This window comes from Staurois parvus, unplaced genomic scaffold (assembly GCF_062004578.1).
Source record: "Staurois parvus isolate SC_StPar_1 unplaced genomic scaffold, SC_StPar_1.0 ptg000346l, whole genome shotgun sequence".
Lineage (NCBI taxonomy): Eukaryota > Metazoa > Chordata > Amphibia > Anura > Ranidae > Staurois > Staurois parvus.
This window is the reverse complement of record NW_028318142.1, coordinates 2,329,141-2,347,071: the sequence shown is the minus strand read 5'-3', so window position 1 is coordinate 2,347,071 and position 17,931 is coordinate 2,329,141. Positions and strand designations below refer to the sequence as shown.

Sequence of the window (17,931 nt, the reverse complement as noted above, 5' to 3'; positions counted from 1 at the left end):
ACCACTGGCCTAAATGGTGATGCAAGCATGGCGCACACTGTCGCACGTTTTTGAAATGCATGGCAAAGCATGCGTTTTCTTGCGGGTTGCTGTACATTTGGAAATGCTAAGGAATGGTAACACTAGTACATTGCGTGTTTCTGCGCATTTTCCAAATGCACAACAAAGTGAATGTTTTCTTTCGGTTGCAGTGCATTTGGAAAACGTGCCGATGTGAACGAATGGTGATGCAAGCGAGATGCACATTGCTGTTTGTTTTCGAAATGAGCGGCAAAACACGCATTTTCTGTGCAAGTTGCTACACATTTAGAAAAGAGCAGATGAGAACACAGCCTAAATGGCAATGCAAGCGTGACAAGCATGTGTTTTGCAACGCACAGCAAGGCGTACGTTTTCTTTCCAGGTTGTGATTCAGAAACATGCAGATGCGAATGCAGCCTAAAAGACACAGTGAGAGTGACGAGCGTTTTGTGTGTGTTGCTGCACGTTTTCTAAACACATGGCAACAAATGCGTTTTCTGTGTGGGTTGCGTGCTTTCGTAACCGCGAAGATGCAACTGCTGCCTAAATGGCAACGCATACATGATGCGTGTTTTCCGCATGTTGCCATACGTTTAGAAACATGCAGATGTGAATACAGGCTAATTGTTAATGACACCGCAATCTCAGTTACCAGACGTGTGTTTTGCTGCCAAAATGCACAACGCTCCACGACCAGGCATGAGCTTCTTTGGAGCATTTGTTGAAACAAAGTAGCCTATTCAACTGAATGGGCTGCCCTATATATGCTACATGCTTACATGTGAAAAACATACCTAAAAAGTGAACATGCATTCCCACTATGCTCAGGTGTGAATGGGATGTGATAGGAAGGAAGTTTTTAGGCAGCAAGGATGACCAGGGAGAAGAGGCGAGGGTTAACAAAAAAACAAAACACTGCCTCAAAAGTCTCAGCAAAGTTGCTGCAATTAAGACAAACATACAACTTGCTGGTGATTTTAAGTCTACGGGAGTCATGCAGCTCAACAATTAGCTAAAAGTAGAGCAGGAAGTCGTTTTTTTGTCACAGAGATTCAAGTTGTGCCAATTAAGACAGAACCCATGAGCCGCCCCATAGCAGGTACAGTATACTGCTATAAGGTGGCTCCGCTGTGCAAAATCACGTAAATATAAGTCATTTTTAATTTCCATGTAGCGTAGGCCCTACCTGCGCCACTATTGGCTGCTGGATATGTCAATCACCTTGTCCTGGCCAGCGATTCCTGTTTGGGACTCGGTGATCGTTCACATGGCTGAGAGTGGAGAGATCTGTGTGCAAATAACGCAGATCTCTCTCCTGTTAGCATGGACATGCTGCTTTGTATCTCTCTGCACAGCAGTGAGATACAAAGCAGCATGTCTCTCAAGTAAAACAGCACACAGTATAACACACACAGTTAACCCTTTGATCACCCTAGATGTTAACCCCTTCTTCCCAGTGTCAAAAAAAGGACATAAATTTCATTTGGGTGCAGCATTGCATGACCGCGCAATTGTCAGTTAAAGTAACGCAGCGCCGTAACGCAAAAAATGGCCTGGTCAGGAAGGGGGTAAATCCTCAGGAGGGCAAGAGGATAAAATCTATGTGTTATCATTTTAGCGGAGATTTTACATGTCGCCAGAATGCTGTAAAATAGTGCTAGTGTGAACCAGGGCTAAGGTCAGCACTGCAAAAAAATCTAAACATCCTAAGAAAACTTTAAAACAAAAGTTTCCTGAACTCACTACTAGGATTGTGAGAGAAATGCTCCCATCCAGGGGTGGACTGACCATTTGGAAACTCGGCACTGCCCGAGGGCCTGGGGTCAGTAGGGGGCCCCATGAGATGCCCCTGGTACCTTTTTCATAGGCTTTTTTGAGTTTGGGCAAGGACACAGGGGCCCCATGATCCCCCATTACCCGGGGGCCCCATGAGTTGTCAGTCCGCCCCTGCTCCCATCCCCAGTAACCTCCACCATAAAGCACAGTCCTATAGGTAACCCTTTATTAGAGCAGTACAATGCCTTCCTACGTCACATCTCCACTCATGTATTACCGTGCCGGAGCTGCTTCTTCACATCTCCCACGTATTGCTTGGACACTCGGGCCGCTTTCCTGGAGGCCGCCATCTTTCCTGCAATGTTTACATAGCAACCAATCCACGCTAGGATGGGAGTTGTCGCTAAGAGGCGGGGCCAAAGGGGAACGGCTGGCCAATAAACGCCGGGCACCTGGCAAACCTTCCGCGCGGCCAGTACGCATGCGCAGCTCTAAGTTGACAACCGATGTAAGGGATGCAGTCTCTAATCCACGCTGAGGGAGCGGCGTGATCTCCACGTTTACAAATGACGGGCCTTTTAGTGACCCTTTTATTTGCCAAGAGTGACATATTTTCATCTGTTACTAGGGGCACGACCCTTTAAAAAGCCCCTGTCAGCAAATCGTTCACATCAACACCAGGCTGTCCATATATGTGCATTTCACAGATTTTTATCAGAAAGTTCAAATGTTAAAGTTCTCATTCAGGTGATGTTACCAGTAGCAACCAATCAGCTTGTAGCTTTCATTTTTTCAACACAGTTTAGAAAATGTAAACACTGATTGGCTGTTCTAGAATAGAGACAACGTTGGGGCAGATTCTCAGAGACTTTTTATTAAAGTGATTCAAAAATATTATTTTTTAATAAAAAATAACAAACATGTTTATACTTGCCTGCTGTGTGCAGTGATTTTGCACAGAGCAGCCCAGATCCACCTCTTCTCAGTTCCCCCGCTGGCGCTTCCTGTCAGGAGCCCCTACAGCGAGCAGCTTGCTATGGGGGCACCTGCTGCTCCGTGTGTCCATTCGCACATGCAGCTGCGGCTCGGCCCCACCCCCTCAATGGCTGTGATTGACTGCAGTGGGAGCCAATGGCTCCATCTTCTGTCTTATCCAATGAGAAGAGGGAGTCACGGGATAGCCGAGACTCCAGTGCACACCACTGGATCGAGAGGGGGATTATGTGAGTATTAGGGGGGGGGGGCTGGGGGTGATGCTACACACAGGTTTTTTACCTTCACACTTAGAATGCATGAAGGTAAAAAACCTTGAGCCTTTAGAACCACTTTAATTCCCCAATTGAGAAAAGAAGTCAACATTGCCCAAGGCCCTAAGGGCTTGTTTACACTTACGGCTGGGGGGGCAGTAAAAACATGGCTGAGCCGTGTTCTTATGCCCCTTCTCTACCACTCCTACTTGGTTAGTTCAGGTATCTAGAATTAAAAACAAACTGTGCAGCTCTGACTAAAGTTGAATATTTCTCTTGCTATAGGTATAGGGTATTTACATACTTCCTGAAGCCTGACTAGAAAACTCCTAGGAGGTTGCTAGGGATGTTGCTAAGAGATGCCTATTTGTTACTGTTCACCTTCACAGGAGCTCTCAAACACTGACCTGCGTCAGGGGAGAGAAAGCACAAGTGAGGCGGTTTGAATCAGAGAAAGAGCTCAGCCCTGTGAAGGTGAACAGTAACTAGGTGTCTCTTAGTAACATCCTTAGCAATGTCCTGGGAGTTTTCCAGTCAGGCTTTATGAGGTATGTAAATCGCCTACACCTATAGCAAGGACATTATTCATCCCCACAGTTACTACCTTTTGTACCCCTAGCCCCTCCCTCCTAGATTGTAAGCTCCCAGGATCAGGCCCTCCTAACCCTCTTGTATTGAACTGTATCATTGCTGTATTGTCTCCCGTTATATTGTAAAGCGCTGAGAAAACTGTTGGCGCTATATAAATCCTGTATAATAATAATAACTTTGGTCAGAGCTGCACAGTTTGTTTTTATCTACAGATGTCCCTTATCTGCATAGGCAATTATTTGTAAAAGGTGAACTAACCCTTTAAGCTGCACAGGTGACACGGAGAAAGTGAGTATATATCGGTCTGGTGGGTAAGAGCTCTGGCCTTTTTCTGACATAGGTGCCAAGATGGACAACCAGAACACTGAAAAGTACATTGCCATTCCATTGCTTCCCCCATATTACTTTTATTTATTAAACATACACAGTGGGTATAGAAAAGAATCACTCCCCTTTAAAATAATCACATTGTATTGCTTGGCAGCCTGAAATAAAGACAGTCACAGTTTTTGTTGTATCCAGTTGTATTTACTCAGTGCAACTTATAACATCCAAGGGAAAGTTCTAACACCAAAATGTCAGAATTTTTTTTTTTTTTAATCAAAAATAGAATCATTGAGTTGGAAAACGGATCAGCCCCTCGTGTCAGGATTTCGTTGAACCACCTTTGCTTTAATTCCAGCCTTTAGTCTGTTGGGATATGTCTTTACTAACTTTTCACATCTAGACTTTGCAATATTTGCCCACTCTTCTTTGCAGGACTGCTCAGGTTCAGTTAAATTTGATGGTGACCATTTGTGGACTGGAGTCTTCAAGTCATTCCATAAATTTTCAATGAGGTTGAAGTCTGGGCTCTGATTAGGCCATACAAGGACATTCGCCATTCGTCATTTTTGCTGTGTGCTTTGGGTCATTGTCATGTTGGAAGGTAAACCTTCCTCCCATTGACAACTTTCTGGCAGAGAGCAGCAGATTGTCCTCAAGAATGTATGTTTGCCCCATCCATTGTTCCTTCTATCCTGACAAGTGCTCCAGTCCTTGCTGCAGAGAAACCCCCCATAACAGGATATTCCCACCTCCATGCTTTACTGTAGGAATGGTGTTACTTGGCTGGTGAGCTGTATTGGATTTCCGCCAGACATATCGTTTGGTGTTGAGGCCAAATAATTCAATTTTAGCCTCATCTGACCATAACATCTTTTATCATATGGCCTCAGAATCTTCAAGCCGTTGTTTGTCAAAGCTCATTCGTGACTGCATGTGGCCTTTCTTGAGAAGAGCCTTTTTCTTGCAACCCTTCCATACAAGCCACATTTGTGAAGAATTTGTGATATTGTTGTCAGATGCACACAAGGACCACTCTTTGTCATAAATTCCTTCAACTGCTTCAGAGTTGCTGAAGGCCTCTTGGTAGTCTCTCTGACCAGTTTCCTCCTGGCTCTTTCATCCAATTTGGAGCAATGTCCTGATCCAGGGAGGGTCTGTGTTGTACCAAATACCTTCAATTCTTAATAATAGACTTCACTTCTATGCATTGATAAAGCATTTGTAATTTTTTTGTATCCATCTCGAATTGTGCCTGTCCATAACTTTATCCCAGAGATCTTTTGACAGTGCCTTGCCATCCATAGTTGATTGTTTGCTCCAGTTGCACTACCAGGGACTGAAATGCTCCAGAAAAGCTCTTTTCATGCTGAACTAATCAAATTACCTCAGCTGATCACAGCTGAAAGTCAAACGGCTTTGCTTGCCATTGAGAAGGTGATTACCTTCACCTGACTGAGTTTACGAGTCATTTTTAGGAGGGGGGGGGGTGTATGATCCTTATTCCAACTCAGTGATTTTGTTTCTAATTTTTTTTTTTTGACATGTTGATGTTTTATCTTTCACTTGAATGTTATAAGGTACACTGAGTAAATCCGTTTTAATAAAACATAGACTGTGTCTGTCTTCATTTCAGACTGCAAAGCAACAAAATGTGATTATTTTAAAGGGAGGGGGGTGATTCTTTTCTCTACATAATGTATATAGAAAGAAGCTGATACTTTCAAATACAAGTTGATAAAAATTAAAGGATAAGTTCACCCTTTGACCAAAAATAATAAATGCACTTTTTTTACAGGTAAAAAATATGCATTTATTATTTTTGGTTGCAGGAGCCTGTACAGCATTGCACCAGCAATCAGCAGATCGCTGGTGCCATGCAGGTCTCCTGCAGACCTGCCAGTATATCTGCTTGCCTGTATGTGTTGTACGGGCAAGCAGATACTGTATATTGACAGGAAGAATCAATGAACTACCACAGTGCTCCACAGCGCCATGGTAGTTCATTGAGAAATACAAGCCAACAGCCGCTAATGCTGTCAGGACTTGTAGTTCATTCGTTCACAGAACTCGGTGGATGAATAACACGGCCATGTGGGCAGAGCCCTACTCAAATCACCCCATTCAAAAAGTGCCAGCTTGTATGGGGAACTTCTCCCCGTACTGCTATCATGGGGGGAAATTGGGTGGTGGCTGCAGCATTGGTAACATGTAACATGCTCCCAAAAGTTAAAATTAAGCGTTAAAATAAAAAAAAAAAATATTATCATGCAATATTCACTTACATCAAGTGTATATCTAAAAAAAATACATACACACACATATTTTTTTTTCTATATACACACACACACTCACAGAGGGGTTGGACAAAATTATGGAAACACCAGGTAAAAGAAGAAAATTGTTACCTAATATGGTGTTGGACCGTCTTTGCCATCCAAGACGGCCTGAATTCTCCTGGGAATTGACAAATGTAAGTATTGATGGTGGATAATGTAATCTGATGTAAACTATTCATACAAAAATCGTCCCAGTTCTTGTAAAAATGCTGGAGGTGGAAAACGAGCCTGAACCTTGTTCTTCAAAATTGACCATAGTAGGTTTATGATATTGGGGTCTGGCGCCCAGGGAAGGTGTGAGACTTTGCATGCTTGTCAAACCACGATTTGACACCTGCTGTGTGAATCAGAGCATTATCATCTTGGTAAATGGCGCTATCTTTGGGAATCAATTTCTGCACCATGGGGTGCATATGGTCAGCCAAAATTTGTACATAGTCGCTGGCAGTGACTCTACCTTTCAAAGTGATGATGGGGCCTTTAGAATACCAAGATATAGCTGCCCAAACCATGATTGTGCCACCACCATGCTTTACCGTGGGCACAAGACAGTCCTGATCGTAAGCTTGGAATGGTGTTCACCTCAAGTAACCACACTGGTTGGGAACAGTGTGAAGCTCGATTCATCAGATCATATTACAGTCTTCCGCTGATTGAGAGTCCAAGATTTATGGGTGTTGCACCACTCTCTCCTCTTCTGCACACAAATTATGGTCATTAGTGGTTTGACAATTGTAGCTTGCCTATGAATGTTTTGCTTATGGAGTTCCCTCTGCATAGTTTTTGTAGGCGCAGGCTTTGGAAGACTGAGATTGAGCTTTGCAGTCACTTTTGCAGCACTTGTTTTCCTATTCCGGGTCGCAATCCTGCTCAATGTCCTTTTGTCCCTGTCAGTCAGGTGACCATGTCGACTGTGTTTATGCCTATCAGACGCTTTCCCAGAAACTGTATATGCCATCATAGCCTTTGATACTGTACCTCACAACATGGCAAATAAATTGGCAACTTCAGTCACAGAGGCACCAGCTAAGCTGCACCAACAATTTGCCCTCTTTGAAGCTCAGTAAGCTCTGACCAGGGGCGGACTGACCAATTGGAAACTCGGGCACTGTCTGAGGGCCCGGGGTCAGTAGAGGGCCCCATGAGATGCCCCTGGTACCTTTTTCATAGGCTTTTTTGAGTTTGGGCAAGGACACAGGGGCCCCATGATCTCCTATTGCCCGGGGGCCCCATGAGTTGTCAGTCCACCCCTGGCTCTGACATGACTCCGTATTACTAGCAGCGCACACAATGAATGATGAAAGTGAAGCCTCTCTCTCACCTGTTAATTAGGTGTCTCATCACACAGTGGAATCAAAAGAATGTTACATCACTTCCACTTTCAACACCAAACATGTTGTCACTCTCACACCTGCAAATCATGTAGTGTTTCCATTTTGTTTTGTCCAACCCCTGTATATATCTATAGATATATGCAGTATGTATATAATATACATATATACACAGACACACACCAAAAGTGCCAAAAGTATTGGGACGCCTGCCTTTACACGCACATGAACTGTAATGGCATCCAAGTCTTAGTCTTTAAGGTTCAATATTGAGTTGGCCCACCCTTTGCAGCTATAAGGCTACGTTCACACTAGCCTTGCTAGCAAGCGACAGACAGGCGTTTGGGAAGCGTTTTTACCGTTTCCCAAACCCCTGGGAAAATTCTGCACATTGCAGCACATAGTGTTGTTAAAACGGGAGCATTAGCGTCGCGGCAAAAAGGACGCCTCTGGTCGAGTCAGGAGTTGAAGCCTCCTATTCAGGTCCATGGTGCCGCCCCGCAAACGCCCGGCCGGCATTTGCGAGGCGGTTGCGGGGCAAACGCCGGACCAACGCTTGTCAAACGCTATAGGGGCATTTGGTAAGAGTTGGAAACACAGTCAAGTTTGAACAAGCCCTAACATCTTCAACTCTTCTGGGAAGGCCGTCCAGAAGGATTAGGAGTGTGTCTATGGGAAAGTTTGACCATTCTTCCAGAAGCACATTGTGAGGTCAGGCACTGATGTCGGATGAGAAGGCCTGGCTCACAGTCTCCACTCTAATTCATCCCAAGGGTGTTCTATCAGGTTGAGGTCAGGACTCTGCAGACCAGTCAAGTTCCTCCACCCCAAACTTGCTCATCCATGTCTTTATGGATCTTGCTTTGTGCACTGGTGCGAAGTCATGTTGGACCAGGAAAGGCCCATCCCTAAACTGTTCCCACAAAGCTGGGAGCATGAAATTGTCTTGGTATGCTGATGCCTTAAGAGCTCCCTTCATTGGAACTAAGGGGCCAAGCCCAACCCCTGAGAAACATCCCCACACCATAATCCCCCCCTCCACCAAACTTTACACTTGGCACAGTATAGCACAGGCAAGTACCGTTCTCCTGGCCACCACCAAACCCAGACACGTCCATCAGAGAGAAGCGTGATTGATCACTCCAGAGAACATGTCTCCACTGCTCTAGAGTCCAGTGGCAGCGTGCTTTACACCACTGCATCCGACACTTTGCATTACACTTGGTGATGTAAGGCTTGGATGCAGCTGCTCGGCCATGGAAACCCATTCTATGAAGCTCTCTATGCACTGTTGCTGTGCTAATCTGAAGGCCACATGAAGTTTGGATGTCTTTAGTTATTGACTTTGCAGACAGTTGGTGACTTCATTGCACTGTACACTTCAGCATGCGCTGACCCCACTAACAGTTGACCGTGGAATATTTAGTAGCAAGGAAATGTCACGGATGGACTTATTGCACAGGTGACAACCTATCACCTGACCACGCTTGAATTCACTGAGCTCCTGAGAGCGACCCATTCTTTCACAAATGTTTGTAGAAGCAGTCGGCATGCCTAGGTGCTTGATTTTATACACCTGTGGCCATGGAGGTGATTGGAACACCTGAAGCCAAAGATTTGGAGGGGTGTCCTAATACTTTTGGCAAAAACAAAATGATATATATACTTGTACTTTTTATCTATAGTTGTACAAGGCTCAGCTTGATGTGACTGATTGTACAACTTTTAGGTGATGTTCCATCCATCAGAAACCAATGCAGCATCAGATTAGCAGCCCTCCAGCTAGAACAGCCCAAACCAATGCCTGGATGGATGCGCCCAGTGATCGGCTGCTCACGCCTGTCTGCCGGTGGGCGGGACCAGTGACGTGTAGCTTTGGGAGCTCTTGGCAGTTCCGAGTCGGGCAGGAGAAGGCAGGTGAGAACCGTTTGGGCCTTTCCCGGTCACCGGGCATACGGCCTCTCTCATCCTACAAGCCATACTCGCAGCTGCGCTCTGATATTACGGTTTTCTCCGTACGGCCACTTCCTGTCACCCCATTCCAGCGACCCTCGCCCTGCCTCGTCGGCGTCTATTGAGAGAGAGAGAGAGGCGGAAGTGAGTTGGTCAACGGCAAGGCATGCTGGGAGATGTAGTCAGGGTGCTGCCTACTTTCATATTTAGGTAGTCGCAGTGAACTACATGTCCCAGCAGCAGAAGGGCCTGTAGAAGAAGGGTTAGGAAGCTGGTATACTGTGCTGTGTCCTCGGTAAGGCTGATCTCCGTGTCATGTGGTTGGTTGTACGATGTGTGGTTTGCCCTCTGGCAGTACCTGAGTCCCATGATTGCAGTGTTCAGGGTGGAGGTGTCACATGGGGGAGAGGGCTGGCTTGTGCTCCCAGCCATGGAATTGCCCCTGCCCCCCTTCTACCATGGTCCCTTCTATAGAAGGAAGGGAGATAGACCTTCCCATGTAACCTCCTGCTGGACTCATCATAGAACCTGTCACCATTGTGTATGGGGTGGGGGATCTGTGCTCTGGTGCCCTTCAGGTGTGCTGTGATGTACCCCACATCCTGTGTGTGCAATGGTGGGCTCCATATTGTACATCTAATCAGTTTTCCCTCAACAGGCCTCGTTCACATGGGGTGTATAGAGCCACAGGCCCCTGGAGGGTCGTATTTACCTTGGTGGGGGAACGTGTTCCATGCATCCCCATCCAGGCAGTCCCATTGCCATTTAATGAGAATTGGGAGCAGCAGCTGCACAGACCCAGTGTGACATCCATGCGGGTTCATGTCCTTAAATGCATCCTGGATGTGCTCAGGGCCACACACCCAACCGTATACCACATGGGGTGCAGCTGCTGCACAGACCCAGTGTGACATCCATGTGGGTTCATGTCCTCGAATGCATCCTGGATGTGCTCAGGGCCACACACCCGACCGTATACCACATGGGGTGCAGCAGCTGCACAGACCCAGTGTGACATCCATGCGGGTTCATGTCCTTAAATGCATCCTGGATGTGCTCAGGGCCACACACCCGACCGTATACTGCATGGGGTGCAGCGGCTGCACAGACCCAGTGTGACATCCATGTGGGTTCATGTCTTCGAATGCATCCTGGATGTGCTCAGGGCCACACACCCGAACGTATGATGCATGGGGTGCAGCGGCTGCACAGACCCAGTGTGACATCCATGCGGGTTCATGTCCTCGAATGCATCCTGGATGTGCTCAGGACCACACACCCGACCGTATACCGCATGGGGTGCAGCTGCTACACAGACCCAATGTGACATCCATGTGGGTTCATGTCCTTGAATGCATCCTGGATGTACTCAGGACCACACACCCGACCGTATACCGCATGGGGTGCAGCTGCTCCATCCCAGTTGTCAGCAACGGGACTCCCTGTGCATGGCTGTGTAGATAAACACGGCCCTCCACTGGCCTATGGGAATGTACAGTCAATGTGAATGAGGTCTTACATTCTAGGCATGTTGTGAGTAATAACTTTCACAGTTGCTTGTGCTTTCAATTGAACTGTCTATCAAATGGCTGGGGTCATAGGTGATCATATGTGCAGCATTCTGGCAGCTGATGAGACTAAGATGGGAGCTTCTTTTCCTGTAAAGAATAGGAGGTTTTAGTTTCATTTTAAGTCAGGGATGGGCAGGGTATGATGTGTTCCAGGGCGGTTACATGATGTCTGTTTCAGTGGCATCCAGAAGCTCATCATATGGTACCTGTGCAGGCTGGGACTGGAGCATGCTCCTGTGGGTCACCTCTCCTTACAAATATAACAAACTCTGCCATAGACTGTAATTCACAATGTACTAAGCTGTTTAATTACAAAGCTGGACCTGTCCTTCTGGTCCATCCAGGGTATTTTGGAGAAGCCCATACTAAATCACTGCTGTCCATGTTCTGGCCATCTCCCATTACCAACATAGGCCCTCCTGCGCTGCGGATGTTACATGAAGAGGCCCACCCAACTACTGTCTTCAGCTTCTTGGTGTAACCACCAGCTGCAGCATGTATAGATGTCAGAACCCTGCATTTATGATGTTGGAGGACATGGGGCTAATCTGAAGTCTACAGCATTCTGTTCACTGGCATGCAGCTGTCTAAAGCTTGTAAATTGACAAGTATAGCAGAACTTCACATCTAAATCCCACGATACATCATTATACATTTAACCAAAACCGTATTTAAATCGGAGGTGATTTTACGAATGTCTAGGGCGTTTAACCGCCTCCCGGCCGCCATATAAGGTTATGACGGGCGCAAGGCGGTACTTGTTCTGGGAGGACGTCATATGATGTCCTCCCATTCTAACCACGCATGCGCGGCTCCGGGGGCGCGCAGTGTGGCCATCAGTGGTGCGCTGTGTCCCTCAGACACAGCGGATCAACGGAAAGAGCCGAAGATGTTGGCTCAGTCATGTGATCAGCTGTGTCCAATCACAGCTGATTGCATGTAAATAGGGAAATGCCGGTTATCGGCATTTCTCCCCTCATGAGCTGTCATGCTGACAGCTCGAGAGGAGAGCCGGTAATCGGCATCCCTCAGAGGGGACATGTACACTGATCATCAGGGCACTGATGATCAGTGTAGCCCCAGCAGTGCCACCTGTCAGTGCCCATCACTGCAACCTCATTAGCACATATCAGTGAAGGAGAAAATCACTTATTTACAAAATTTTATAACAAAAACTAAGAAAACGTTTTGGTTTTTTTTTCAGAATTTTCAGTTGTTTTTGGTTTGTTTAGCAAAAAATAAAAAATGCAGAGGTTATTAAATACCACGAAAAGAAAGCTCTATCTGTCTCAAAAAAAATTATAAAAATTTCATATGGGTACAGTGTTGCATGACCGCGCAATTGTCATTCAAAGTGTGTCAGCGCTGAAAGCTGAAAATTGGTCTGGGCAGGAAGGGGTTTTAAGTGCCCTGTAGGCTAGTGGTTAAAAACAAAGGGGGCTTTAATGGCGACTTAAACGTGTAATAATTTGAACATTGCGCTGTTTATCTCCTCTTCCCCTCCCTGCCTGTCTACAGCACCGCACCCCGGGACTGGCAGGAAGGGGAGAGACCTTGCAGTGTAATCAGCACCAATTGGCTGCATGTCAGGAAAGGGTGGGTCAGGGCTTATGCTTTATCCCTTTCGCTGCCAGAGCCATTTTTGCACACGTTTGAAAAATAATTTTAGGCCTGAAGATTACATAAAACACCCAAACATGATATATTTTCTGAAAGCAGAGACCCTAGAGAATAAAATAGCAGTAGTTCCAATTTTATATGTCATGTGATATTACCACAAAATTTCAGTAAAAAATACAAGTAAGTTAATTTTATGGCACAAATAAGCAATAAATTGCCTTATTTTTTTGTAAACTATAAAAGATGAGGTTGCAGCGAGTAAATAGATATCCAACTTGTCAAACCTTAAATTTGTGCACGCTTGTGAAATGGCGATGGACTTCAGTACCCTATATTTTCTATAGGTCGATACTTTTAAAGCTCCTTACAGGTCACCAATTTATTGTTACGGAGGAGGTCTGGTGCTAGAATTATTGCTCTCATTCTGCTGTGTGCGGCGATAAGTAACATATATCGCAATTGACGGTTTCATGCGAAGACGCCCCAGTGTGTGCTTTTACGTTTGTACGTGCGTATATGTGGGGGGCCTCAATATTATTTTTTTTTGGGGGGGGGGGGGCACGTGCTTGGGTGTAACTCATTTTTTACAATACAAAAAAATTTTTTTTTAACTTTGATTTTTGGTGACCGGTTCTCTTTGAGACATACAAGGTCTAAAATACCCTGCATGTTTCCCCTCTGCTCCTCTGAATGTAATGTGGTGCACATCGCATCATATTACATTCTTTCCCACGGATTGCATTACAATCTTTCAGCGGGGACCCAGAAGTGACATCGCAACATCACTTCCGGGTGAGCACAAGAAGGGGAGAGGCGCGGACTTGTCCACTCTTCTCCCTCCCCTCTAGCTGATGGCGAGCCAGGCCCGCAGATGGGCAAGTGGAGCCTGGGAGACCTCACATTGGGGGCGCGGAGAGGCTGGCACTGTGTGAAGCAATTGGCGGTAGCGCTGCCACTAATTGCTTCACCTGACAGGTGAGCGCTGCTGCTTGCCCGCAGCAGGGCTAAAGATAGAAAGAAACTGCCTGCCTGGCGCCCGGAATGACATGCCTCGGGCGTCAGGCGATAGGAATCCAACATCCCTTCATCATCAAGTGCAATGCAGGGCCCATATAACGTCTTGGTTTTTTGACTAAGCTCAAATGTAGTGTCTGTTCATATCAGTGTCCACTAGGGGTGCTCTGCCGTCATTCTAGCCTTCTGTCTAGGATGGCTGGCTCTGTAGTATTCCTACTGGTATGATGGGGTTCTAAGAGATCTCCCCCAAAGGAAGGAATCTGAATTAAGCACCCTTTGGGTAAGGTGGAGTTAATTAATACCTCCCTGGTGTGGAGGATTCCAGTGCCAATTGTTTGTGTTGTTTTGTCTGGCTGAAGACTGGGACGGCAGAGTGCCAGTGGTGTCGAGCAACGCAGGGAATCTCTGAATATCACTATAGGTTTGGGACCCCACTGTGAAATTGTGCACTAGCCCACGACAACACCCACTGTTTTCTACATATTGTCTCATGGGCTAGGCCTTTTAGCTGAAGCCAGGGCAATTTTTGGTACCAGGCTGCAAGGTTTATTCATTGTGGTATTTTCACTTGTTTTTCACGTGTGTGCCACTTGCACTTTATATGTGTTTTCTTTCATTCACGGATGGTACAGGAGTGAGTCTTCAGGCTTACCCTGAAGTCTAGTGGAAAGGGTTCCTTCCTCCCCTGCTTTTAGGGGTCTCTCACCTAGTACTCATTGGTCAGCTTTGGTTGATCATGAGGAACAAGGATCCTCTGGGTCTTTTAGCTAGGTGAACCTGAGTGTGCCTTGCCCGTTAGGAGCTTTGCGCCCCAGAGGGGTTAGGGAAGGGTCCTTCTTCCGGAGGGGACCATATGACACACCCTAAATGCACTTGTTTGTGTATGTTCATATACAGTCATGGCCAAAAATATTTCTGTCAGATAATGCACCACTTTAGCGGCGGTCAAAATGACAATCCTATCTCGTATCTTATATTACTGTAGGTCTCTACCGATCTCAGTACTGTCCTCATTCTTCCGGAAGTTGCAATCACTGATTTATAAATGTATCTGGAGTACTGGCGGTTGTAGAGTAGCGTGCTCTACTTTGTATATTTCCAAGTGGATGGTGGGGGACTGAGGGTCCCCCACTTTCTACATCATAATTGAGCTGCCCAACTGGTCCAATTATACCAAATCTTCTCGAAGACAAATTGCCCTGACTGGGTGCTATGAGGCACAAATGAACTCTGTGGCCCTTTTGATGTGGCTCCATTTTAAAGGAACACCAGGCAATATTGAGCCCCTCCTTATCGCACTCCCGGCATTTATGGGACACTGTATGCAAACAATACCCCATGAAGTCCCCTCTTACCCCAGTGGCTCCCCTATTTAACAATCCTCAGTTCCCCCTAGGACAAAACCCCCACCAATTTTGATGGTGGTTCAGCAAGGTCCTCTATAGGATAGCACACTTTTTGGACCTCACAGGGATCAGACAATCTTCTTACTTCATGGAGACACTGCAAACGCCCCCCATGGAGACCTAACACCTGTATAAGATTACCCATTTTCTGCAGACTCTACCTAGGGAGCAAGGCAATGTAACCATTAGAACCATGTTCGAAAATAAACGCTTACGTGATTGGAAAAGATAATGCACCACTTTGCCCAGAAAATTACGAATGTTTAGGCATTGTTTTTCTTTTTGCTTGTATTGGTATGACCTAAAAAAAAAAAGTGGAGAAACAAAAAGCCAAATCTGACACATTCCACACAAAACCATGAAAATTGACTGGACAAAATTATTGGCACCCTCAATTTAATATTTGGTAGCACACCCCTTGGAAAAACAACTGAAATCAATCGCTACCTGTAACCATCAATGAGTTTCTTACACCTCTCTACTGGGATTTTGGACCACTGTTCTTTCACCAACTGCTGCAGGTCTCTGATTGAAATAGTTCCTTTTCCCAACTGCTGTTTTGAGATCTCACCACAGGTGCTCGATGGGATTTAGATCTGGACTCATTGCTGGCCAATTCAGTACTCTCTAGTGCTTTGTCTTCAATCATTTCTGGGTGCTATTTGACATGTGCTTTGCGTCATTGTCCTGCTGTGACATCCATGACCTCTGATGGAGACCCAACTTTCTCACACTGACCCCTACATTGCACCCCAGAATTCTTTGGTAGCCTTCAGATTTCATAATGTCATGCACACGGTCAAGACATGCAGTGCCTGAAGCCGTAAAGCAACCCAAAAGCATCAGTGAACCTCCACAATGTTTGACTCTAGGGACTGTATTCTTTTCTTTAAAGGCCTCATTGCTTTTTCTGAAAACAGTAGAATGATGGGCTTTACCAAAAATCTGTAATTTTGTTATGTCTGTTCAGATCACATTCTCCCAAAAGGATTTTGGCTTCCTCAGGTAAGTTTTGGAAAACTACAGTCTGGCTTTATGTTTCTGTGTCAGCAGTGGTGTGCCCCTGGGTCTCCTCCCATAGCGTTCCTTTTCATTCAGATGGCGACGTACAGTGTGAGTTGACACAGTTTTACCCTGTGCCTGAAAGTCGGCTTGAATTTGTCTGGAAGTTGACCGAGGTTCTTTATCCCCCATTCAAACAATCCTTCGTTGTAATCTTTGATCATTTTTTTTTTTTCTTTTGTCCAGGGAGATTAGCTACAGTGCCATGGGCTGTAAACGTCTTGACAATGTTGCTCACAGTGGACACAAGAACATGATCTTGAGATGGACTTGTAACCTTGAGATTGTCCATGCTTTTCCACAATTTTTGTTCTCAAATCCTCAGACAAATCTTTGCTGCTCTTTCTCTTCTTCATGCTCATTGTGGCACATAGAGACACACAATAGGCTGGTTGCTCCATGATTTCTATAATGTCAGCACCTGTTAATTGATGCAGGTAAGTTGAATTACAAATTTACAGGAGCATCATAAACTTGAAATGCAATTATTTCTTACAACCAAAGACATAAACATGAGAATGTCTAAACATTTGTAATTGCAACAATTTTCTGGGCAAAGTGGTGCATTATCTTACAGGAAAGCAGGGGTGTCAATATTTTTGGCCATGACTGTACACTTTCTATGTTCACTTTTGGTGTTTATGCACACCACACCATGGGCCACTATGGGGGCACATAGCTCTGTGTTGGATGTGACGGTGCCAAGGAACAGACCACAAGCTGGAGTGTAGAAGAGAGGGCCGGCTGCTGAAGATCAGGTAAATAAAACTGTTTTTGGAGGTTTTTTTTTTTTTTTTTTTTTGCTGGTACCCCAAATGTGAACAACCATTCAACACTTGTAGTTTGAAGGCAGCCCCACTATAAAAGAGGATATTTGTTTTCCCCAGAGATGTGCTTCAAGTTTTTTTTAGAAGATTTACCACGATGTACCTTCTATTACCTTTGCTAACTAGGAAAGCTTCTTCTATGCCATTGCACCCACCAGAAAGAGGCTTCATTTTCAAGTTTTTGACTTTTTGATTTTGGGAGTAAGCCCCATCCACCCATCATTTCCCTGTCCAATGAGTGTTAGTGGTTGCTGAGGATATTGTCTTTAGGGGTGTAATGGGCAGAGCTTGGATCTGAAATGGTTGAAGGAAGTTCATTCACAGAATTTCTTGCATTCTGTAAGAAGAATACAATACCTTTTTGTTAATGGATGAGGGTAGAGTGAACAATACGAGCCTTCACTGTACTATAGACAGAACTGTCCATCACAGCGCCAGAAAAAGAGTGCCGTGTGATTTCTGGCATTAATGAAACTATTTGTACAGTACAGAGCGACACTGGACATAATACAATTCATTAGAGGTAACTTCCTGCTATTCTGTTTTCAAAAAATATTTTTGCTTTATCGTACATCACAGGACACAGAGCATCTTCATATCCACTGTGATAAAATGATGGTGGCGCCTTCAGTGGATTGGACATTGCCAAAAAAAAAGGGTCTTGAAGTCCCCTCCCAGGCATAACACCTTCCCATTAGGCATGTTTTTTGCTAGGGTCTTAGGTGATGGTCATGTCTGTGCAGTTTTGTACAGAAAAACAGCTAGTTTCTCAACTCTTCCATCAGGGATTAAGAGACTTGCTTTATTTAGATCCATTTTTCTACAGCTTTTCAGTACTTGGAAGGA

At 45.4% G+C, this 17,931-nt stretch overlaps 2 protein-coding genes across 4 annotated transcripts in view; one reads left to right on the top strand and one right to left on the bottom strand.

The window, feature by feature from the left end:
• The window catches only part of MORN1 (MORN repeat containing 1), a 457,770-nt gene extending 455,610 nt beyond the window's left edge, over positions 1-2,160 (bottom strand). For both annotated transcript variants that reach the window (XM_089684351.1, XM_089684352.1), the window contains exon 1: positions 2,075-2,160. In XM_089684351.1, coding sequence (XP_089540477.1) covers positions 2,075-2,147 — 73 coding nt within the window. In that variant the 5' untranslated portion in view covers positions 2,148-2,160. The remainder of the gene's footprint in view (positions 1-2,074) is intronic.
• A 7,316-nt stretch (positions 2,161-9,476) lies between these two features.
• The window catches only part of RER1 (retention in endoplasmic reticulum sorting receptor 1), a 35,653-nt gene continuing 27,198 nt past the window's right edge, over positions 9,477-17,931 (top strand). The window contains exon 1 of one of the 2 annotated variants that reach the window (XM_089684349.1): positions 9,477-9,546. The gene's annotated coding sequence lies outside the window, so the exon portion shown is untranslated. Of the gene's footprint in view, positions 9,547-9,812; positions 9,878-17,931 lie in introns of those variants that run through there. The other variant, XM_089684350.1, reaches the window with a different exon arrangement.